The sequence below is a fragment of the Ciconia boyciana genome, chromosome 8, assembly GCF_034638445.1.
Source record: "Ciconia boyciana chromosome 8, ASM3463844v1, whole genome shotgun sequence".
Taxonomy (NCBI): Eukaryota; Metazoa; Chordata; class Aves; order Ciconiiformes; family Ciconiidae; genus Ciconia; species Ciconia boyciana.
The window spans coordinates 46,665,207-46,690,889 of record NC_132941.1 but is presented as its reverse complement, the minus strand read 5'-3'; the positions used below and the strand labels follow the sequence as shown (position 1 = coordinate 46,690,889).

The 25,683-nt window shown below is 46.9% G+C and overlaps 1 protein-coding gene across 1 annotated transcript; it reads left to right on the top strand.

Annotated features, from left to right (window-relative positions):
* Positions 1-626: 626 nt before the first annotated feature.
* On the top strand, positions 627-17,731 carry DRGX (dorsal root ganglia homeobox). The gene is made up of 6 exons (XM_072871352.1): positions 627-660; positions 3,495-3,592; positions 3,874-3,975; positions 6,556-6,728; positions 7,064-7,176; positions 17,466-17,731. The coding sequence occupies exons 1-6, from the start codon at positions 627-629 to the stop codon at positions 17,729-17,731; spliced, it is 786 nt and encodes a 261-aa protein (XP_072727453.1).
* Positions 17,732-25,683: the final 7,952 nt, after the last annotated feature.

The window sequence follows — 25,683 nt, the reverse complement described above, 5'->3', positions numbered from 1 at the left end:
GTAATTATTTGCTCTGGAAGGGAATATCTGAGATAACTAGATAGACAAATAGATAGGTAGATAGATGAATGAATCACTGACTGAATGTATAGATGGATGGATGGATGGATAGATAGATGAATGACTGAATGAATGTATAGATGGATGGATGGATGGATAGATAGAAAAACAAGAGCTAGATAATCTGCTATTCGGGGAGGGCGGGGGGAAGAAAAAAGAAAAAAAGAAAAAGAGAAGCATCAAAGTTTTACTAATTCTGATTACTGTGCACCTACCATGGAGTTTTCTGCCTTCGGCTTTTTCAGTTCGTTGCACAGAGTGTTAGACACTACTTTCTCTGCTTCCTCTGGAATGGGACCTAGGATTATCAGTGAGTTTCTCTGGGTGCTTTCTTCTGGTTATTCACCTATTCTGTTCTTTCCCTCTCTCTCTGTCTTCAGGTCGGCAGGAGACACCTCGGCGGTGCGTGGCCGTGCCCGGCCGGGAGCTGGTGCCGGTGCGTCGGTGTGGGGGTGCGCGGAAGCCCCGCGCCCCGCGGGCTGGCCCCGGCCCCGGCCCCGGCCCCGGCCCCGGCCGCCGTCGGCCTCGCAGCGGCGGGCAGCGGGCGCCCGCCCAGCCGCAGGGCCATGTTCTACTTCCACTGCCCCCCGCAGCTAGAGGGTGAGTGTTGTCGCACGGAGACGTGTAAGTACAAGAGCTGAACTTCGAGGGTGTGGGGGGGTGCGCTGGGGGATGGAGGGAGAAACTGTGGTCTGAGTTGCTGCGAGAGCCGGCACTTCTGACTGTCGGGGTGCAGATATGTGCTGAGATAAGATGCAGATCTAGAGAGACAGCTAAATATAAAAGCGCATAATCTTTTTTCTTGAGAAAGCACAACCTTATCCCCCCTCCCCGCGCCCAGCTTTCCCCTCTTGTCACAGGATGGAAAGAAGGATTGCATGATTTTTTTTTTTTTAATTTGATTCCTGTTGGAAAGGCCTTGTTTTTACACCCCCACCCCGTCATTTTGCCACCTGCCTCCCCTCTGTGGATAGCGATCCCGCAGTTGAGCCTCAGGCTACGAAAGAGATGCTTTTCTCCCCTCCCAGCACAGATGTTGGTGTCATGGCTGTAATCGGGACACTTTCAGGACGTGGTCACGCCTCCTCCCTCCAGCCAAAGGGACCGCATAAATCTTTAATGCTATTTTACAAACATTCTGCGGGAGGATGGGGAAAGACAGGGCACGACTGAAAAAAAAAGAAGGCGGAAAATAAATATTTGGAGGATTTTTTTTCTTTGTGTTATTGATCAGAGGGTTTTGTTTATTTATTTTGTTTGTTTTCTTAAAAAAAAAACCAATGGCAGCCTTCGGGACTCCCCGTGTCACCCCCGCATATGCCCAGGGCCCTCTGCACCCGCTCCCTGCGGCCAGCGCTCGCGGTGCGGGGAGCAGCCCCGGAGCCTCGGCCGCGAACTTCAGCTGCGGGCGGGCTGCCCTGCCGTGCCCGGGCAGTGCCGGCGCTCGCCGCGGCTGCACGGCGGGGAAGTGGCCCGTCCCCGCAACATCCCCCTGCCCGCCCACCCCGGCGCCTCGCATGGGCATCACCCGGCGAGCGAGGGGCTTCCCCCCGCTGTAGCGCTGCCAGGAAGCAGGAGGATGGTCCTGCGGTTTCATCCTCCTCCGGGAAGGGTCATCCCCCGCTTTAAGCACGGCTGCCGCAGGGCCAGCGGACCCAAGCCGGTCTGCGCATCGCCGGCTGGAAAATTGTCTCCCCAAAGTTGTCCCCGGCCCGGGCCGGGCAGGGCAGCGCCGGGGGTCCCCCCGCGCCCCGCCAGCCTGCCCTGCCGCCCCCGCCTGTGCCACCGAGCGCTGGGGCGGCTTTGTTCGTTAGTTTTTGGCAGACAGCTTTGGAAACGCGCTCTTGTTTGTTTGCTTGTTTGTTTGTTTCTCCGGTGGCAGTTTGGGGCCGGTGCCTGGTTTTGGCGGCCCGAGGCGGGGAGCAGTCCCCACGGGCTGCAGCCTCTCCCGGCGACGGGGGCTGCGGGCGGAGCGGCCCCTCGCTCTCCCGGCGTGGGCAGCAGCGGGGCGGGGGGTGGCCGCTCTGCCCTGCTAAAGGGTGAAAACAGCGTAGAGCATCCCAAGCAAAAAAAGCCCAAACACAAAAATACACCCCCCTCCAAAAAAAAAAACCAAAACCACCCACCCATCACCAAACCGAAGAAGTGGCGACAGAAAAGCCCTTTTCGGTCAGCGTTTTCGGTGGGTTTGGGCACCCGGGGAGCCCCGGCAGTGCCGGAGGGAAGTGACCGGGCTCTGGGGGTCACCGGGACACTATTTTATTCTCTGATGAGCATCTCTCAGGGCCGCAGCGAGCCGTCCGTCTGTGCGAGGAGGGGGCTGGGGGCCGTCTTTATCTTCCAAATGATGCTGCAAGATGAGCGGCGACCTCCAGCCCCTGTGCACCGAGGCCGGCCCTCCCCGGGGTGCTTCACCGGGCGGGTCTGCGAGTAGGGTCCTGGAGACACTCAGCAGCGCTTGGGTACCTTTCTGTTCTGTGGGGTTTTGTTGTTTTGCTTTAGGTTTTGTTTTTTTCTTTGTTTTGGTTTTTTTTTACTTTGTTTTGCCAGCGAACAGAAAGGGAGTGAAGCATTTCGGCCAGGCCACTGGTGGTGTGTAACTGGGGGAGCCGCGAAGGCCGGGGTCAGCTCCACGGAAGGTGGTTTGCATCCCGGCGGACTGCCTGCCCTCTCCCGGCCTCCGACCAGGGACAAACTCCCAGTGCCCCAGTCTCGCTCTCGGGCCCCTCGAAACCCCCCGTCGGGGAAGGGCTGGGGCTCCCTCCTCCAGCCCCGCTGCCGAGTCCCGGCGGTTCAGCCGTGGCCGAGCCCCACGAGCGCTCCCGCCGCCCCCGGTGCTCGGCGCTGCACGAAGCCCCGCGCCCGTGTTCGCCGTTCGCCTCCGAGGACACGGCGGGCGGCTCGGCCGCTGCTCGGAGGGTGTGTGGGTGTGCGGGGAGAAAACTGCCAGCGGCCCCAGTCCTGCTCCTTCCAGGCACGGGGGCCTCCCCTTGCTCTCTCGGCAGGCGGGCAGGGCTTTTACCAGCTCGAGCTGCCGTCACCACACCTTAGGTCAAAGCCTCGTCTCTTCGTCCTTTTCAAACACGAATGGCCCGAAAACGACCCTTTCCCGGGGGCGGGCTGCCCCTCAGCCGCGGCGGGGTGAGCTCGGGTCCGCAGGACCCCCAGGTGCCGGCCGGACCCCCCCAGCCCGGCGGGGCCCCCGCTGCCCGGGCGGCTCCCGCGGTGCCTCCCAGGCCGGCCGAGCTGCTCGGGGCTCCGCGCCCCGCGGAGATGGGGCAGCACTCCTCGCCCGCTCCGTCCCGCTCCCCAAGGGCTCCGAGCCGCCGGCCCCGCCGGGGCGGCCCCGGCTCCCGGCTCTTTCCCCCGCCCGGGGCACGGTGGGGGCTGCGGCTCCGCGCCCCGCGGCCCCTAACGCGGCTCTCCGCCCGCAGGCGCGGCCCCCTTCGGAGGTCACTCCGCCGGCGACTTCGACGACGGGTTCCTGCGAAGGAAGCAGCGCCGCAACCGCACCACCTTCACCCTGCAGCAGGTACGAGCCTGCTCCTCTCTGCCCCCGACCGGCACCCCGATTGCCCCTTGCCTGCTCCCTGCCTGCCGCCCTGCCTGCCTGCCCTCTGCCCGCCCTGCACCGCCCGGCTCCCTGCCCGGCCCGCAGCCCGCAGCCTCGGGCGGCCCCGCTTTCCCCATCCCTCGCAGAAACCTCCCTGGGGCAGCCGGACAGACCCCCCGAGGCGGCAGCTCCCCGGCCCGCACGGCGCCCCAAGCCGTGCCCTGCCCCTGACAGATGTTTGCTCTCCTCCCCTCCACCAGCTCGAGGCACTGGAAGCCGTTTTTGCTCAAACCCACTACCCCGATGTGTTCACTAGGGAAGAGCTGGCTATGAAAATCAACCTCACGGAAGCCAGGGTGCAGGTAAACATTCTGGGGAATTATTTAACTCTCGGGTATTCAAACCGGCAAACTTTTTTTTTTTTTTTTTTGACATCATGACTGCAGAGTGCACATTTGGCCAAAGAACGCAAATGAAGACGATCTGTCATTTTCATGATGCACTTTAATAACATCAACATAATGTGGAATATTAGATTAGGTTGATTAATCGGTCATTCATAATTAACTAGTGATAATGTTCTACACTAATTTGTCCGCGTCTCCAAGGTACTAAATTACATCAATGCACATCCATTTCCTTGCTTTTGGAGGGGGCGAGTGTGGAGAAAAGAGCTGAGACGTGATTCTCCAAAGCAACTATGACCACTGTCGAGCAATGGGGTTAGTCAACTGCAGGGAGCCCAGCTGCCAGGAAGAAATCTTCTACACCTCTTCAACTTTTCTCCCTTTCACCTTCTTTCTAAACACTTAGTTTAGACAGCTAAAGAGCATGCAGAGCAGTTCCCACACCTTTTATATGACCCAATAAATACCATCGGCCACGATCGCTCTCTTTCGACCCCCACTCCACCCCTTCTTTTCTTCCTTCCTTCCTTCTCCCCACTTTTTTTCCCTTTTTTTTGACCCAGGTGTTTGTTTTTCCATATCCAGGGATTAACTTTGTGTGTGTATAAGCTCCGCTAAGAACAGCAGTCCTGCAGTTGTCAGAGATGGATCCCTATAACTCTGCAGGCATCCACCACAGAGTTGCAAGCCATTTTTTGAACACTATTATGTATTCATTTTATTTATGGGGCTTTTCTGCATGCTGTTTTTGTATTTTTTTTATTTAGGTGCTTGGGGTTAAGACTATGCAAAGATCTAATTGTAGGAAATATAATAGCTTGCCTTTTGTTCCCTAGGGTCATGTTAGTATCTCTTAAAACCCAATGGCTGAAGAGAGATAATGGAATTCACCGCAGTAAATTGGGGATTGTAAACAAATTATTTCTCCTATAATCAGATTATGCGATCCTGATTATTAAATCTGAACATGAATCATTGGTCATATGCGGGCAAATTAAACTGATTATTATTTGGAAATGAAAATCTCCTTTTGCCACTGCATTGTAGGTACTGGCTTAAAAAAAATAATAAAAAATGCCATTTTGGCTATTGGTGCCTAAAGACTGAACTGCAAATTGAGATAAATGGCACAATTATTGAGCATTCAGAAGTGGAAGATCATAACTTCTTCCTGAAAGGTGCAAGGGTGAGATAGGGGTGGTGACAATTAGATTGCTGAGGACTGGTGTTTAGCCTTGTTGTTGGCTATTATGCAAACAGACAATAGATGCAAGCATTTGTTTAGCCTGCTTTCATGCAGGGACATGGGGAAACACAGAGGATGGGAGATATGTTTACATTTATACCCCTTGCTCATTCAAATATGATTAATGTGCTATAAAGCAGAGTCTTAATCGAAGATGATGTTGTCAAACAATAACTAAATAGGGAAATAAACGACTTCATCATGCTCTTTCCTCAGAAGCAGGCGAACTGTCAGTGCAAAGTCATTAAAATATGATAATGAAAAATAGCTCAATTAAATGTTGTTATAGCTGTGACCTTCATTCAATTAAGACGCAAGAAAGTGTCTGCATTTTGCTTTGCATTTAACTGCTCTAAATTTAGAATATAGATAAAATCATTATTCAACGTTTGCTGATACATGCAATTAAAAGGCAGCTAACTAAAATGGAGTTGTAGGAGGAGAATAATAATAACAACAAACTCGCCTATACTTGAAGTCATGTATTAAAATGTGGATTTCCTGACCTCAAGAGAGGCTTGGCATTTTCCACCTCAAATACGGTGCTTTCAGAGCATCAGCTCCAAGGCAAATGGAAAAAAAAAGTGTTTGGACTAGGAGTCAGGACATAAAATCAAGAACATGGATATTTGTATCGCATTACAGGAAAAAAGTAAGTTTTGGAAACTGGTGTGTATTAAACTGCAGAATGATCTTCCAAAATTAGTATATCTACCACATTTTGAGTCCTCTAAAGGCAGACTGGACAAATACATCAGAGGAATAACAGAAAGTATCAGTCCTCTCCAGGCAATGGGCTGGATAAAATGGCCTAATCCATACCTTTTCATTTCTGACCTCTCTGATTCTAGCAGCGGCTCATTCAAAGACTTATATACGGTTTTGTCAGAGTGCTTAGAAACGTATTTAAGTCCATCCCTATACAAAAGGCTTTTAGACGTGTTAAAACATAGAAATCGGTGAGAGTTAAACGTGTGCATAAAGGCAAGCACATGTTTAAATGTTTTGCTAACTGGCACAATGACATCAAAACTCCTTTTAATTTTTTTAATTTTTAACATGCCTTTTGAATGTCTTTAGACATTCCTGCCTTGTTTTCCAGACACAGAAATATTCCAGATACAAATGTAGTCCTAAGTCTTAACTAGAATAACAATGGGGACACAAAATAAGAGGATGTTTTAGCCAAGCTTCTAAATGACTGATTTCACTAGAGTAACAATTTACAATTTCCTTGCTTCGCATTCGGCTAAACACGGTATTCAGCCTGGATTGCTCTCCTGCTGCAGGTGTGGTTCCAAAACCGAAGAGCTAAATGGAGGAAAACAGAGAGGGGTGCTTCTGACCAAGAGGGCTCTAAGGAAACAATGGCTGAGGTGGCGCCTCCTGCGAGGAATTTGAATTCCCCTTCTCCAGCAGATCAAACCAGGAATAAAAAAGAGAGTCTGGAGATCCAGCAGAGGTAAGAGTAATACATGTTGTCAGCTGCCTCTCTTTGGGGCAAGCATGCATCATACGTATGTACATACATACAGACTTGCCTGCTGCTGAGCCTTGACCTACACAGTACCATCTGCAGCTACAGCCCCAATCATTAGAAGATGAGCTGTCTCTCTTGCAACTCACTGCTCCCCATGGAGATGTTGAGAAGCTGTTGGCTGTGGGAGGCTAATGTTATCCAGGGTTGGTCCCATCTAGTTGGACACTGAGACACCAACGTGTTTGTGTGCATGCACATACACTGTCTTTGGAATCAGCTAGTTCTGGATTTGTAAGTTGTTTCCTCTTCTCCATCAGCCTGAGTCGAGCAGTGGGTCCTACAGGACCTTTCTTCCCTTCCTGCCTGCCGGGGACTCTTCTCAACACAGCCACCTATGCACAAGCTTTATCCCATGTCGCCTCTCTAAAAGGTAAGTGACTTTGTTTAACTTCAGGCATGAGCTCAAAGAGCAGCTCTTTCAAGCTAAGCAGCATGCTCCCACTTGAGCCAGTGGAGAAGCCTTTGGGAAAGGATCCTTCTTTCTGTTGTAATTGGCAGCACTTGCACTGACTGATGCTGCAGGTACAGGAGTGAGTCTCCTGTTGTAAATTGTAGCATCATTTGCGGCGAAGCTCCTTCATTTTACTCAGACAGTTAGTTTTAGTGAGGTCAGGGTTTGTCTCAAGGAGCAAGGCAGGTAGGGTTTGCTCCTTTAGAGTTTTCTTTGCATATGCTTTTTTTTTAAGAGTCAAATTTATACTAATAAATTAGTTATACACCTCCTTTTGCATTATACATTACCTGGCACCGTTACTGATGCCTAATCCGCTCTTTGCATGTGGTTTCCTTTGCAGTACATCTCTGCACAATGCCAGCCCTTTCTCTTCTTGAACAGTAGGTCCCCTCTGAGAACTTGAATAAAGCGTGTGCATGGGGACAGGGGAGGATACAAAGTAATTCCTCATTACCTGGGACCCAGGCTTCAGGAAGGGTACATCCAATGCCCATATCCTTTTTAGTTCCCAAAAAGCAGCAGTATGCATCTTTTAAAAATAAATCACCAGCTGATCCATTAGCTGTTCCTAGTCTAACAATTTATAAGACTAAGGGTGTAAGCAGGATGAATTCAATTTATAGATTTATAGGATGTAAAGCCTCATAGCACTGCCAAGCACAAAGTGGCACATACATTTACTCCGTGCCCCAATGTGGTGCAATAATCTGTGAGGAAAGTTTCCCAGTTTAAGACCCTCCGCTATGAACACAAATGTCCTCTAATACCTCTCACTATGTTCTCTGGCATACCTCATGCTCTTTGTGAGTATTTCCAGTTAAATCAGCATTGCCAAGGTATATTCCTGAAGCAAATGCTTGGAACTGCCGAGTTTTGCATTAAGTCCAGTGTCCTGCCCCCTGTTCCCCCTTCCCTCCTGTCTTTCCAAAAAAGCTGAAGCCAGACACACAATACAGCTACTGCTATTTTGATAGGTGTGGGACCCGTGATTTGGACTCGAGAAAAGCCATACAGGTGTGACCTGAGCCCTAAAACTTAAAGGACGACTGTCAACCTAAACCCTGTAAGCAGGCAGCAGCTGTTGGACTGCACAAGTCCTCTTGATCTCTGTCCTGTGACTGTGAGGTCTTGGGGCAGAGACCTTCAGCTTCTTCCATTGGGCAGGAACAGCCTCTCCGGAGTAGATACAGGTGAAATTCTTCAGGCAAAAAAAATTGTTCATGGATAAATGTAGTCCCGGGCAGGTTGAAAGGTGTGGAAATGTAGTTGTGTTTAGTGAATAATTTTGGATGGAAGTAAGGGATGTTTTTTTCCTTAAAATTTACATTTAAGTATTTTCAAAATTAAATGCATCAATACGTTTTTCTCACTTGTTTCATGTTTAAACATAGCTAAATTTTAAGAAAAATAACCCCAATAAACAAAAGCCAAGCAAAATGAAATAAAAATGAATGAAAAAAATTGTCATGAGGGTTTTTGTTTAGTTTTATTTATTTGGAAGACTTCCAGATATTCTTTTCTGTGATTTTACAGCTCAGCCACTAAATTGAGAAATTAATAATTTGCTCCTTTTTGCTTGATAGCAGTTTTACAACCTAGGGGCAGGAAAAATCCTATTCCTGAATCTCTTGTAGAGATACTTATTAGACAGTCAGTTGCCCAGGCTAAGAGGCAGTGTCCCTGAAAAATTTGTCCTGAAGGTAAATATAGATTCTTTTATAATTTGTATAGGGATGGTCAGCTATCATGTAGCTGCATGTAGCTGCATGTATATTCTCTTTATGAATGTTGTTAGCTACACGTGCAGGCCATTGCTGAGATGCCTGGTTTATATTTCCTGCCTGGCACTAGAAATCTCCAGATACATGCAAGGGGACTGGGATAATGTAGTATATTTTGATTTTAAGAAATCCAGTTACAGATTTGCATATCTGCATGTCCACCTACCAGGAGCTTTGTGGAGCTGCCTATGCCTGTCAGCATATTGTTATACTTGCAAGGAACTGGTAGACTGAGCTGCTGCTTTGAGGGGAAATCTTTTTCTTCTACAGCTAGGTCTCAGTGATGTAAAATTTTGGCTTGGAGGTTAAGGGGGAAGAATTTGTTGTTCTATAAGGTGGCATATTTGATTTATACAAGCAGAGAATAATTGTAGCATCTCTCTTGTGGTATTTATATATGGAGTATTGTCTCCTCTTTCCTTGGCTTGTCTCCACAAGTTTCTCTTTCCCTGTTTCTCCAAGAGCAATTCACTTGGGCTGGGTTAGGGGCTCTGCACAGCAGACCTCGAGCTTCAATCTTGTTAATTGGTAATGATGATGAACATGGATGATCTCTAGAGGTTCTGAGTGGACCAAAACTATCACAGGCCTGATTCGCATTTTGATTTTCATTGGTATGGACACACCAGGTGAATGATGGTTCATCTAAACCAATGTATTTGAGAGCGCAACGAAGCTCACATGTCAGTCTGGAGGAAGAGATAATGGTTATGGTAAGGAAGGAAAGGACAGGGAGAGACACAGTGTTCACAAAACCTTTATATGACCTTCTTTGTCTTGCTCAATTCAGTTTGACCCTTCCTTCTCATTTCCCCCTTTGAGCTAGGAGCTCATCTGTACACTTCAGGCCTGTCAAAGGACAACTAACCCTACATTTAGGTGGGCATTAGTCTGTGTCCTTATGTGTCTTAATGAAGTGACCTAAGCCTCTCCCTTGAGAATCTAGTTGCATTTTGCAGCAGAAATGCCAACAGGACTCTGCCACAGCGATTCTGAGGGCATAGGACTTTATGCCACACGAAATCCCACCAAACTCAGCACAGGACAAAAGATTCTGAGCTGTTTGGTTTTTGGATTGCTTGGATAAGGAGAAATTCAGCAAGTAGTAAGGTTTTCCACGATTTTGCAAGTTTTATTGAAGAGTGAAATGATCAAGACCTCTTCCTGGTATCTCTTTTGTGCCGACCATGCTTTGAAACTACCAGGAATTCTTTATGCCTTTGAAAGCAAAATAGTTGCTCCAGAATCAAAACACCATTTCACTACCAATGGATGCATGACCCTACTTTCTTCTATGCAAATGTCAAATTAAATGCAGTTCCTCTATGTGGATCCTGTAAATAGATATGTATTTCCACCACTGGGAGAATAATCCTGGCCAGTAAAGGGAATCATATTCTTCAGTAAGGCCATAAAAGCTGCCTCCAGACAAATGGGCACTCTCAGCACATCAGATACTACTGGGAAGTCTAGGTTGTTTTGTTATTCTTTTGAGGAGACAAGACGTGCTTTGTTGGGCTTGTAAGCCAACACTTCATTGGTGTCAGTGAGTAATATTTGACTGATGCTTTAGAAGGAGACAATTAAAATCAATACAGTGAATAACAAGTGATGATGGTGATGTAACTAATTAACAATTATTTTATGCTCTCAGGGACCATTTTCATTCTGCCACATGAGAGTTCTCTGTCTTCTCTAAAGAAACTAATACCGCTCTTTCTCCTTCTCTGACTTTGATTGCTTGGCTCCAGACCCAGATTTCCAAGGCTGCATAAAGTGTCTAGGGCACATAGTTCCTGGTTCTAATTTGTAGTATAAGGATATAATAGTTGATGATGAAGTTGGTCTAGTAGAGACAGGGAATCTCAGGACAGCCTAGCATGGGGCAGGGACTGAGCCTGCAACTTTGCTTTTGGAATGGCTGTGCAGTGCACTGTAGGCTTGCCTTATGCTTTGTGTGTCTCTGCAACTCTTCAACAGGCAGCACTCTTCTGAACCCCACATGTGCCACTTCTAGGTAAATGGGCGATATTGTTGGAACATGAGACTAGGTCTGCTCTGATGAATGAGAAGAAAGCTATTCTCCTGAAGCAATATGCCCCATGAACCCTGCTGTCTCTGAAACTGAGATATTTTTTTTCCTCAAAGGGATGGTATTGCCACCACAGGATGTGCTGTGAAGAAAGCAGGCCAGCTATACAATAGCGATCAGAACTGTAATTCAGAGCATAAACTGTTCCAGAGAAGAGTATATTACCACTGGACAGTTTTTCTCTATTTCTATACAATATTCTCTATTCAGTAATACAACAGACCTTTTCCTTCTATTAGGTGAGTCCCCTTCCTCTCTGAAGTTTTAGCACATTGGAGGCTATACTTAGTGGCAAACATCTGTTAACTACCATATTACCTCACTACATACTATTCTTTCAGGAAATGCAATTTCTCATTTGAAAAATTAGCATAAGATCATAATTTCTGTGGTATACAGGGTTTCCTGCTTCAGGGTTTGAAGTTCTTCACTACTGACCATAGCCAGGAAGAAGGGTGGCTCACACAGATGAAATTTCTGTTTTTTGTTACTCTCTGAAATTGTCCTAATTTGACAACTATACTACTTCATTGTGGTGACTTCGACATTTCCATGATCTTCCAAGATGAATCACTTACTGTAAACCATGCATCTGCAGTCCATTTAGTAGATTTAATTGCAGACCTCAAATATGAAGGGAAAATACTTGTTTTATTTATGGGCTGTATAACAATAGAGTCATCAGGAGAAGCTAGTGTTCTGTGCAGAGAGAGACCTCAAAGTACCTTCTTAATGGATGACAGCATGAATGCAATTCATTAATGTAGAAGATGTTATTAATGGGTGTAAACAAAAATCTCCGGTTTTTAGCGGAAGTGTTCTACCATTTTGGTGGCTGAGGCCAAGACTGTGTCTGTTACATTCCACTGAAATTTCCCCAGACCCCATGATGAGTGCAGTGTATGAGGAGAGAAATAATTACACTTGCCAGGGAATTACTTTCATAATTCACCCACAGCTTTGCTCTGTGCAAGTTATAGCTCAGTTGGTTTTCACGGCACCTCCACACTACTGATAGAGAAGCAGGATTGCATTATGCACATCAAAGTGGATATTCCAGGGCACCATTGATTAGGCTCTTTATGGTTTGTTGCTGCTGTGGTTGCTGTTGTTCATATTAGGGAGGCTTAATTGCAGTATCCAGGAAAAAAACCACAACAACTAGAACTGCCCATCCATTACATTTCAATTTCTATTATGGAAAGATGAAGAGAATTTGCCCGATTCCATTGGGCAATTCCCATTGCCAAGGCTGCGAAAGAAGTTTTCAAGGACCTAACTTACCCTTGAACTGGTGTTTACTGAATTGAAGCACCACAGCTTACCATGAGACTGGGGAACAAGAATCAAAACTCTTGGGGTCCTTTATTTTCTCTGTCATTCTTGATTATGGACTTACTGACTTTTCTCATGTAATATAGCAAATATATCAAGTGGGTTCTGTTTGGCATTTTCCCTAGTTTACCTGCCACTGTGACTTTAGAGAATTTAAAACATTTCTTTAGTTTGCTGAAGACGCACAGACCTTGAGCAAATTACTTTGATTCCCGTACCACAGGTCCCTGACTCTAGCACTGCCCTACCTTGCAGGTAGATTGTTTTGGTCTTTATCACAAATATTAGGGAATATGCAGATACTAGGAGCCCTAAGAGCCACGGGAAGGAAATGGGTGCTGGCTTGTTCCTCCAGGAAAAATCTTGATTAGGTTAGTGGACCTTAGCTAGGCAGGCATTCCTATTGACCCCTCTTGGAGTGACACATGTCAGCAGGATTTAGGGTCAGATCATGTTTTTGATGTGGAAGGGAAGAGTGGTAAATGGTTGCTGAGCTGACAGTATTCAAAGGACTGGTTCTGTTCTCCCAGCTCTTGTGGGCTCTGCTGCCAGCTTTCCTGTCCAAACAGGCAAGGTCCTGGCTTCTGAATTATTCTTTTGGAACAGTACTAATGGCACAAATAAAGGAGGATTAAATCCTCCACTTCCAGTGTCAAGTTATTTATGCAAAAAGGCTCCTGCTAGAGCAACTGAGCCAGATCATCAGCTCTTTGTTGTTTGCATTGGGCTTGTAGGGTTCACAAGCCAAGAAGATATGAAATTATAACATTTGGACTCTGGAAGTGCTCTTCCAGTCTCTGGGCAGCACAGGGTGCCTTCCACACTTAACCAGCTTAGGCACTAGGAGGAAGAACCTAGATGGTTCCTAGATGGAACAACTTTAGCAGCCTTGAGGCTACCCTAAATTATATTGGGAGCATCTGGTGCCTCTCCAATTCAGGCTTTGAGTTCATGCCTTTCTTGTTCTTCTGAGTTCATGCCTTTCTTGTTCTTCTGAACCTCCTGATTCAGAGCTCAGGAAGGTTTGGATAAAGCCACTTCTGTTTTTCCTGCTTGTGCATCAGTCTTTAATAGACACAGTGTTGGCGTCATGTACAAAGAGCAAGAGGATGCTCCCTTTGAATCAGCTCTCACTGGTAAATGATACTATGAACTCGAGGTTGTTGTTGACCTTCCAACCCTTGTGAAAGTGATTTCAGAGTTTATGAGGGTTTAGAGCTCAAACAAACCAATGTGACTACTATCAGAAGAAAACAATACTTAAATCAAGCACGATATTTTCTCTGAAAACTAAACAGCATGCATTGACAAGTGAGGATTTTAAATGGGAATTTTTCCTCGCTTCCTTCCATGTCAGGTTGCTGTTCAGCTGTCCACATCAAATGCTGATATGCACAAATACTGAAAGAGGAAGGGAACTGGGGTTTTGCCTTTTGGAAAGGCTATCTACTAAATTCTTTAAACTGTTGAGTTGAAATACAAAATATATATTTAAAATACTTATGTATCAATATGGGCCCCGCTCCTATCCCACACTTCTCAGCTGAAACTGAACCTTGGAACTGCACAAAAGGGTCTGCAACCAAAATTGTAGATCAAGTATCGTTACAATTGAAATGTGATGTTGGCAGAGACAAGACAGAACTAATTTAATTTTTCCTGTCAGTCTCTGTAGTAGATCAATTAAACTGCCAAGTGGATCAAATATTTCAGACTGTATTTATTACATTAAGTATTTATGTTCAGGCTGAGCATTTAAAGTATGATCTCATATAGGAATACAAGGAGGTTCAGATCAATTCAGCAGAATTTGCTGTAAGTTAATGGAAATCTAATTGTGTATTTTAATTTTGTGTACAGGAGGCAGTAAGTTTCCTGAAAGAAAGAAAATGGTACCCTGTCCGTATTGTAGTAACTTGATCCAAATCCCATTAAAGTAATATCAGACTGTCACAGATGTTAGTGGAAGCTGGATCAAGATCTAGGGCTAACGACTTAACCCTCACTGATTTTGATGGGAGATAGGTGCCTAAACTCCTCTGAGGATCCAAAATAGGTAGGAATGATGCCTCCCTTCCCCACTGTGGACTCAGGCTTACTGCAATAAGATGTAAAAAAACATTGATATCAGCTATATGTGGGTGCCTCTTTCTTGGTGAAAGTCATATCTCTGTCCATCGTGGGCTGACTGATGGGCAGGTAGAGACCTTGGGCTCCTGATTCTCCCATCGTTCATCTCGGCTTTTGTGCCAGCAAAGTCCAATAGATTTCACTGGACTGACTACCTGCAGACACAGGCATTTGTAAAGTACATTCAGCCTTCCTTTTACATGAAAAAGAAAGAGGGCTAAATCCTACTCTCCTGTATTCTAGCTGGACCCTGGAGCAAATGGCACTTGTTACTTTACATTTTTTTTGGGTGTGAGCTGTTGTTTGCAAGTGTTTTAACCTCAGTGAAAATGAAATGAATGGTTTATGCATGAATTATTGCTAGAGATAGCCTAGTTTCCACCACAGGTAACTCTGCACCCTCAGGCTGCAGAGCCACAGGGTAATATCAGGTCTAATTATTAAGCAAAGAGCTTAGATTTGTACTGAAGACTGATAAATATTTTATCCCTCTCTAACAATGGAATGAAAATTATTCTTAGGGGATGGAGCTGATTCCTGCTGTTTTGAAAAGGGGAAGACTCTTTTCCATTTCTGCCCACCTCCCCCTAAGCAGACAATGTCTGTGCTTGGTCCTGTGTCAGGTACCGTAGATGGGCCAGCCCCCGCCTCCGCCTGGGAGCTGAATAGCCACGCTCGAAAGTCTCCCTCAGTTTGTGTTAGAAAGCAGCAGTGCAAAGACAGCTGATGCACAGGCAGGCCTCCGTGCTCCCCCATTTCTGAGCTGAACCTTAAGGTAGCGGGGCTTAATAGTAGTGAAAAAACAGACTTCTGTGTGGCTTCTGCAGCTAAAGACCTGCTGCAAACCGTAGGGACGCTGAAGTGCTGATCTTCCTCTCCTCCCTCTTGTTAGAACAGTGGCCGTCCAGCACCCCTGAAGTGGCTGCAATTCAACGGGGCAAAAAATGACTTTATGAGCATGGTTGGTGGTGGCAAAAACTGTAAGTTGTGTTACTGAGTGGATTTTGTTATAAACCCTCCTTCTGACGTGCTCAAAGCAGCCACAGAATTCAAGATTGAGCTTCCTAGTGCTAAAAGCAAAAAAATGGAAGGATTTTAGTCAAGTGCTGAAACTTGCTTGTGTGATTCATTTGAGTGCCTGGACACATGGAAATGTTGGTCTGCTGATCATATGCTCTATCAGAGGAGTATTACAAGAAAAAAGAAGACTTTCCAGTTACATTAATAACTTGTTCCTTATAGGTTTTGGGTTTTTTTAAATGCAAAGAGTATTTTTTCCTGAATGTTACCTGCAAGCTGCTAATCTCTGACAATTGCTGTGGAGAAGTCTTGCCAACATCCTAAAAACAAACAACTGTCTGCCTTCATCCCTAGCAGATGGGTGCTGACCCGTTGCTACCGAGAGCAGAAGTGTAAAAGAAAGACTACCTGCTCCCTGCAGGTTATTAGTTCCATCACTTAGTCATGAGCCATTTAACTCAAATATTAACTGCAGAAATTAAAGCAAGTCCTTGGCTTGGAAAGATCAGAGGAAGACAGTGCATCGTGTCAGAATGTGTGTGGCCAGGCTGTTTTTTGTTGGGAGGTAGCATACCAGCAAAGGACAGGCTTTTGCCAGGGGTGTAGAAGAGGATGTAGAGTTTGTGTGGCCTCTCAGACCCCTGGAAAAATGGTGTGATGCAACGTTTCTCACCAGAGAGCAAATTAAAGTAGTAGCTCAGCCATCCCACCCTGCCTCCCCTCCCTACTCCTCTGACACATTCTCCTTCATTCAATAGATGCAGCTAAGCTAGGTACCAGCGTGGCTTTTTGGATGGACTGCATGTCCTGCCCACTGATCAACCTACACTTCCAGGTGTGCCTGTTTGGGAACTGGCCCAAGTCCCAGAGTTATCAAAGATAAGCCAGAGGAAGAGCCTGCAGCAGTCCAGCTCAGGAAGGCAGCTGGTGGAGTGGGGACTGCCTCTGGCAGTGGGTTGCAGGGTAGCCTTTTGGCTTAAAGGGAGAGGAATAGCCATTTCACCCTCCCTGCAGAGTTTTATTGCCTGCTTGGGACAGCCCATGTGTCTCAGATGACAGGATAGAGATGGTCTGGCCCATCTCTCCTGATGGAACTCTAAAGCCATGTCAGCAGCAGCAGCTTTAGGTGGCTTTGGCTCACTTCTGGAGGCCATTCTCTTCAAGGTGTCATCCTTAAGCAGCACAAACATTGGGTAGATGAAGGTAGAACAGACTCCTGCAGGTAGACGTGATGCCAATAGTTGGCAGGGGCCTGGCTAAGGAAAAGCCTATCCCATCTTACAGTGAGATAGGAGAAGGTCATTAGTTCCTGCATAATAACCAGGATAATTTCACCTTTCTCTCCACAGTAATCTTTTGGGTGTAGATAAGTGATGGGACCCCCACACTCACCCAACAAATGCCGCTGCCCAAACTGATCAGGCTTCGGTGTGCAGGTGGAGGGCAGGGGACACTTCCAGCATGGGGCTGATGGTAGCCACAGAGCAGCAGCTTGGTATGAGAGCAGGGGATGAGCTCAGCCTCGCTTATGGGGAAATCTCGTGTGTGATCTAAACTTCACTGCTTGCTTCTGAGTCTGCTTGCCCTCACTCACTCTGTTTGTCACGCTGGATGACTCACAGTGTAAGATCCTTCACAGTGGGCCCCAGCAGAACAGGATCTGGCTCTTCTAGCCCTGATCCAGAGAACATCCATGTACCCACTAAAGGTCAATAGGGGAGGGGGTTGTTGCCATTCGAGACCCCAACCACATCTCTGCCCTCTCCAGATTGACCGTGGTGGCAACAGCCAGACAGTCTCCATGACCTTCCCCATCAGTGATGGTGCTTTGTCTCCTTCCTCCCCAGGGAGCCCACTGTGCTCGTGCTGCGTTCCAGACCCCATGGGCCTCTCCTTCCTGCCCACCTACGGCTGCCAAAGCAACCGCACCGCCAGCGTGGCTGCGCTGCGCATGAAGGCCCGGGAGCACTCGGAGGCTGTGCTCCAGTCTGCCAACCTCCTGCCCGCCGCCAGCAGCAGCCCCACTCCTCCTGCCAAACCCGGCCCCGAGGGCAGCCAGGACAAGCAGCCCTCTCCGGCCAAGGAGCACATGGAAGGAGAGAAGAGTGTATGAGGCCGGATTGGTGCCGGCCCCTTGGCTCAGGGCAGGGACCCGTCGCCGGGGCTCTGCCGCGGGGTGAACTGCACTGTGGCTGTGCCCCAGCAGGACGTCACGGGGCCACCAGGGACCTGGCAAATCCGAGTGGCCTCTTTGGCTGCCTTTCATGCACCCTTGCTTTTCTTGCGCCGCTGTAGGTTCATTCCCCTGATTTATCGGCACTATCTGTGTTCATGAAACTGTTTTTAGCCCCCCTTCCACATCCCAGGGACACCGAAACACCCAGGATCCTGGCTTGCTCCTGCACATCTCAGCTCTCCATCCCATGTGAGATGGAGGGCTGGCAGAAGGGCAGCACTTCCAGACACAAGGTCCGGGGCAGGAGAGGCATCCAGGCACCATTCACCCCACCGCATACAGCAGAGGTGAAGGAATATGCAGGTACATACCAGTCTGGCCTGCTGTTTTCTGACGGCATTTGACTTCAACCAAATCTATCTCAGGCAAGCCAGGTGTAAGAGAAGCAGAAAATAGAACAAAACTCTTCATAATTTTTTCCTTCTCCCTTCTTTTCTCCGGAAGTGAAACTTTCCATGGAGTAGATTACTGGGAAATTGCTGAGATCAGGTTACCTGTGAATAAAATCCTTGCACTAGTCTCTATGTGAACATTAGTCTGTTACTCTTGCCATTCCCTGGGTTAGACATAAAAGACACATGACTCCAGAGCAGCATTCATCGCTTCAAACAGTAATGCTGGTATTTAATGGAGAGTGCAGTTGTGTCTAGATCTGTACAATGCTGGGGGTACTTTAGTATCATTCTCTTGGAAAGAAAGACTGGAAAACAAAATAATCCTGCATTGCAACACTCTAAATATATCCTTGCATGTTTTGTTTTTAATAAAGAGGAAATAAAGCTTGGAAGGATGTTCCTTTATGCCATCCAAAACCAGACTATTCCATTCACTGAAGGCTTGTTGTAATGAATCTAGATAGGAAAATGTCTTAATTATTACAGTGTGGGCACAGTGCAAAGGCAAAATTGATGCCTCAGGAAATAGAGTCTTATCTCTGACCCAAAACTCCCCAAAGCAAAGCAGACTAAGATCTGATGCTCTAGACCAGGCATTTTAATCTGGGGTGCTCCACTTTTTTTCCATGGGAAATGCAGATGCAGATTTAAACTTAGTGACATGGACTTGCTTTTCTCAGGTGCCTTTTGCAGACGCCTTAGGCTTGTCCACAGATGTCCCTGGAGAACAGGGTAAAACCACTGCTCTGAGGCTTGACCAAGCAACATGGAGGCTAGTGGAAGGCTTCCTGTCAGCTCTGAGTGGAAGGATTCCTGCCAGCTCTGATCCTTGCACATTGTGCTGAGGACCTCCTGCAATGCGTTGAGCACACACTTTTACACTGGGTTATCACAGGATCTGACTCGGGGATGTGCTTGGAAAGGCAGTCCCAAGTAAGGCTGGCATTAAAAATTTCTCTCCCCTACCCAACTGATCTCAGCCCACAAATTTCACAGAAACAGGGACTTCTCTGGGGCTCACAGGACCCTCCTGTACCCCCTGCTGCACGTCTTCCTTTCCCTGAGGCAGGGCTTGGTGTCAGCGCCCATTCAAAGGATGGAAGCCCTGGTCTTCAGGGGGTGGCTTGGCAGCACCAAGCACCTTCATTGCTCCAGGAGTGAGGGGTGCTGGGCATTCCCCCAGGGTGGGGTTTGTGTGTTCTGGACACAAGCCATTGGGGAGGGCAGTGCTGGGTCTGTCCTTGGATCCAAGTACAAAGAAAAGTCCGACAGGGCCCACCTTCATCAAATGGAGCAATTTTGCTTTACTTTTGCCACACCGTGTGTTTCTTTTGGCAATCCTGAACTGTCCTAACTGCGGGGGGAACATGCAGTAATCTGTGATCCGTCCTTGTGTTCCAGCTTCAGGAGCTGCTCTGCTGAACTGTAGGTGGAGGTGGCTTCCCTGGCTGCAAGTTATGGCTTAGTTTAAACAACAACAACCTTTTTCTTCCACCAGAATGAAATAGGTCGCTGTGTGCTTTGTTGTGGGGAGTGGCTGGAGAAGAGAGAATCACTGTTTTCTTAGTGATCTTCCCAATCATAATTTTTTTGTGCACCTCCCCCAAAAAAAGACTAAAAAATAAATTCCACTCCAAAGAGGCAGGCCCAACTTCATTTCAACATAATTACCTTGCATTCAGTTGAACTTCAGCCCTTCTGTACACTGACTCTTCAATCTAATTGTTTGATTAAACTCGTATTTCCTCCAGAAAGGTACATAAATAAGTGAATTGTTGAGCAAATTAAGAATACTTAACAGCATTGCATCTGAAAAGTAGTTACGCTGATTAAATTTTCTGTCCTTGAGGATTTTCAGGAAATTACTTTTGATCGTCAATAACACAATTAAGTAAACTACACGCACATTAGCATGAATAATTGATAAGAAATTATATATTACCACGAAGCACTGATTTAATAATTCATGATGCGACACTCTAGTGACTGTGCAAAACTGGATAACATCGACAAGTCTGCCTGATGTTGCTGGAAATGCTGCAATTACAAACAAGTCCATAGTTTTGTTGTACAATAAAGAAAAGTATCTGATGCATGCTGTAGTTTCTGTTTGTTTAATACTTGAATAAATTTAGAAAGAAGACCCCGAAAAGTTCCTGTACTGTTTTCATTCAGATCCATTTCTCTGTCCAAGCATTTGCTCTCACACTGATGACCGTCCAGTTCTGCTTAGACCACAAAGATGTTGCGGAGTGGGGGAGGGTCTCAGATTCACAGCTGGAACCTGCTGGGTGTACCACAACTTGCAAAATTAGGCAGAGTCAAAGTTTTGCAGAGCCTCCTGTTAGGAGCAAAGTGGCATTAGTCTCCCAGAAGCTTAAGCCCAAAGTCTTTTAGATTCTTTAGTGTCTGATGTGCCTGTGATTCTAATTATTCAATATGATTTTGTGGGTGCTTGCTCTAAGTCAGCCATAAACGAAGCATTTGGATTCGTATGTTTTGAGTCTGCACAACACCATGTTAAACCTTAGGCCAATTCACCAACAACTCTTGCAACTTCCCTAGGGGAGGCAGATACATATTTGCATTCTCGTTAGCATGTTGGGGAAACCAGGGCATGGTGCACCATATTTTCCTCTCAAGTTTTGGTCTGAGACTTGTCTGGTCAGGGCAGTGCAGCCCAAGCGAACATGCTTGAGGTCACCGAGCAGTAGCCCAAGGGCAAGAGCAAAACTCAAGAGATCTGTGTCTCAGTCGTGCCTGCTTCTAGCCACCAGACCCTGCTTCCTTCCAGATAGACTGCCCACCGCGCATGAGCCACCTAACTTCTTTCTGTGCTATCATATATCAAGGCTATGCCACTTAAACCACTCCTGTAATGGCCATCTCAGTAGCTCTGATTAAGTCTGGCATTTAAAAGTTTATAACTCGGCTATAAAAAGTCACTCAGGCTGAACCCCAGTGTGAGAGGCCCAAGCCCGAGAAGATGATTTACATGCGAGCTATTCCAAAATCAGCCTGCGTGATATTTTTTCAGTTCTGTGAAGGAAAAATGGAAGCCCAAGGTTTGAGGGACGGATGTAAGACAAAGATGTTTTATTTAATGGCTTACTGCATTGTCACTAGATCCCATGCAGTAATTCTCTGTGAATTTCCATACTAGCATGAACAAGCGTAGCATGAACGGCCTCCGTGCAAATGTCATTTGCATGATTTTGGTAAAGCATCTCCAGTCCTGGGCTCTTTTCTCCATTGAATCCCACTGGATTCAAGAAATCACGGACCGTCACAATGCCCAGATCTCCCCTCATCCCCCAGCTTCCCTGCACGGGCCACCTCCCAACACCCTCACTCACTGCTCTGCAGGAAGCCTGTGGTCCTGCCTCCAGCTCTGATGCTGACTCTCAGTTTGTGCTGTCCCCATGCCACAGTCCTCCCGCCCCGCGCAGAGCCCTGCCCCAGCGCTGAGTCCAGCACCGGGGAGGCTACGGCAGAGCCAGCCGGGGGAATCAGTGCTCAGGGCTTGTGCGCAGGGTTATTGCAGCATGTTGAGCTGGGTTTTGTTAATGGGCATTAAGACAAAACGCCAAGCTGTGGGACTTTCTTTATAAGGTTGCATGCCATCCTGTCGGCCCTCCATGCTTTTTATCTCTTGTACATCTATTTAGGCCTCCTTATGCCTGCATACATTATAGCAGGCAATGTGAAGCAGAGAATGCACCTTCGCTCAGTTATGCCATAGGCTAGCCCTTCCTACGCTGCATGCTGGATAGTAATGAGATTGTTAGGCTAATTGGCTCTTTATTAAGAGTATTATTTACAATGATGCTGAAGGCCATGTGCATGCAGAAAAAGATCTTGGTATACCATTAAACTCTTCCCTCTTGCAGTTGGTACCCTCCTCTCTGCGTTCGCCACAGGTTGCTGCCCTTGGCAAGTTTGGGCTGACCTTCTTTGCACCTCCCAGACTACTCCCCCATCCCACGTCAGGGCCAGGGAGAAAAGCCTGCTGGCAGGGCTGTGTGGAAGGGAAGTTTGCACTTCTGCTGCGCGCTTAAGCTTTCTGCTTCCCTGCAGCAGAAAGAAGCCAGCGCAGTGCGGGAGGAAGTCGTTTGCTGCCGGGCGGACCACGAGGGAGCAGGGGATGGAGATGAAATGCTTGTGGTGTGCTGCTGTGGCACATTCTCCCTCTAAAAGAGCTGTTACTCAATAAAGATCCTGTTGCGCCTGGCTGTTTGTGTGGTGGAAGCAGTGTGTGAAGTGGGGGAAGTGAGAAGCCCTGAATTGATACCCGAGCTCCAACTACATAATTCAGGCCTCTCCACTGAAGAGTTTGACACCCCTACCATAAATAAAAGAGCAGTAGAGTACCATAAACAATGCTTTATTCTTTCAGTTAAAAACTTCCTTTGCACTGTAGTAAGATATTGACTTCAGGTGACCATATTACCGCAAAATATGATCTTTTCCTGATACCAACCAAAGAAGCCTTTACAGAGATCTGGCCTGTGAGAATGAGAATTTCATTGGCATATAGCAAATCCAGCCTTATTTGAGAGTGATGTGTCGACAATCTTTTAATAATCCAACCACAACATCCTTATGGCCTGCCCTAAGCTCTCTGCCACAAGACAAGTAGGTGCTGTCTCAGAAGTCTGAGCATCATTTTTTGGAGCTGTGACAAGTCTCCTGTGGTAAACTCATAATAGTTAAAACTCACCAGGATTTAAAGTATTGGCCTGCATAACTCTTACAGTATTTAACCTTGATGGCTTCTTCTGCAGTCAGTGCTTTTGCGATACTGCTGTAACATCCATGACATGAAACAGAGAAGGAAAAAACCATGACCACCTGTGTAATTTTAGCCAGCAAGAGTTCTCACATGCAGAGCAACAAAAGGCAGCTCTTTTCTGCAGGCTGAATCACTTCCAGATCTAATGCCCACCCCCAACTCTGTTCTGATGGGCCTGGAAGTTACCTTGCATCTATATTTTATCATAAAAGGTGACAGCAGCATTGAAGCTGTTTCTGGTCTTGGACAGTTATCAGTTTAGCTAAATCACCCTATGGTCTCCTGGAGCACCTGAGACTGCAACAGCTCTGTTTGTACAGAGGAAATACCCAGTTCTCTAGGCTGGACTAATGGCAGGGTGGTTGTTACTGCCCTGCTTTCTAAGCCCCAGCACAAGCCAGAGTACTGTGACATTAACGCTGTATACAGGTGGACACCTGGAAGTATGTCATCTTTCACAACTTACCCATCTTCTGCCCACGGATGGCCTGTACAAATATGGCTCATCAGCTGCCAAGGTCTATTCTGGTATACAAGTTCCTGTGTACTCTGAGCAGTGCCCTTCAGCCCAGGTTGGGAGACCTCTGATAGTATGGTCAGAAAGTGCACCCCAAGAGCAGCCATCAGAAGGCAGCCCAGACACAAGCAGTCTGAGACACTGGTCCTTGGGACTGGTCAAGGCCAGGAGAAAACTTTTAATTTCTAATTAAATTGTGTTTGCTTTGTCAGCTGAACTGGTTTACCTTTCAGTTCTCCTGCTTCAGAATTTTTGTTTATTAAACTCCAGCATTCAGTATTGGCCCTAGAGACTAACACTTGCTATAGTGGCAAATTTATTAGGACTCCCCTAGGTATTGAATAGGCTGACGTTTTTTATTATATGCACGCAGCTTCTTTACACCCGCACTGTACATGAGCCGATGTGTTAAATAAGATCCAAGGCCCATTAAATGAAGAAGCCCATCTCTGCAAAGAAGACTCCCCAGGAACCTAAACTCTGCCTGTTATATCACAGCTGGCTCACCCTTGCTCCGTCGTGCTGGCTGAAGCCATCAGGTTTTGGCAGATGCTCGAGAACCAAGATGCTGATGTGATCACCAGTCCTTGGCACAGCAAGGGATAGGAGCATCCCTGGGAGTAGTTCATTTTTATTAGAAATATTTCTGTAGCAGTGCACAAGAAATTGTCTGCTGGCAGGGAAGGAAGATGTACAGGAGGAAAGAGCTGATCCTATTTCTCCTCTGAACCATTAACTCATGTTTAGAGCTAAACCTAACCGAGACTGAGCCAGAGGCTCTCCAGGGAAGATTTCACAATCACAGTCCAACGGGGGTCAGAAAGGAAAGTTTAAAAATCCCACTCAGAAAGCCAAATACTTGATTACTTCTCCCATGGGGCTGAAGCCAGGAGTAATCCAGATGGATGTTGCAGCTTATTGTTCAGACAAATAACACAGACAACAAGCAGCCAGGCATTAGTGTGTGTGTGTGTGAGCAAACCCCAGTTTCATCTGTTTTTGATGGGGTTTCCCTCCACAGGGCTCAGGACCTGCATTTAGGTGAGTCAGCTTCATGTCCCGCACAGAGCCGTTTCTCTGTCAGCAAAGCCCAGGACTTGCTGCACAATGTTTTATCCCTACCTCCACTACGAGGCTGTGGGACAGAGCTCACAACCTGGGTCCAAGCTGGAAGTAAAGGAAAGAGGACAGTTTCTTACTCAGTGCTTTCTTACAAGTGATCCCTTTGCACTGTGCCCAGCCATCCTGAGCCCTGTGCAACTGGTTTTTTCAGTGCAGACATACCAAAGGGAGGTATTTCTTGCCATGTGTCCCCTTCTTTAGTAACTGAACCAGCCTCCATAGCTTGGGAGGCTTGCTGTCCCCTCAGTGAGGGGGAAGTTTCCCCTCTTGTTTACATGAAACTCTGGAAACCTTCCAATTTCTACCCAGTTCAGATCAAATCAAACTTTTTAAACAATAATCCAGTGAGTTAAGAGCTATGCCTTTGCACCAGCTCAGTGAATCAGATGATACATTAAGATTATAATGTATATTATAATGTATATTATAATATAATCAGATGATAATATTAAGATTACTTTAGTGACACTGGCACGCTTCTGTTCTGCAATACACTGTTTGCCAGACACTGTGAAAACAGGAAAGGATTGAATGAATGAGAGTCATTGTTATTAATTAGATTATATCTATATATAATATAGATATAGGTAATATATATATATTAGATTATAGAATTACATTAATGAGCCAGGAAAGGAGGAGCCAAGGTACTGGAGACACCCTGTTCCTACTGCCACTGCATGGGCAGGTGATTTGGCCTTGATTTCATAGTCTCTGTCTCTGGGACCTACATGTGCCCAGCTGAAATAGCTCCTGCATGTCAGGGTGAATATATCTGAGCCACAGTTTAACAAGGCCCATAGGAAAGCAAGCCTTAGCACCTGCCGCAGAAGGGAGTTGCACTGGCCAGATGTTTCTTTTGTAAGTGATGACACCTGTTAAGCACACTGCTCCTCCTTCGCCCTCTGCCCCTGCCCTCTGCCTGGGACCCTTTCTCTTCCTGAGCTCAGCTCCTCGCATTTCTATCAGCAGGAGGGAGCATTTTGGGCTCACTACAGGTGGA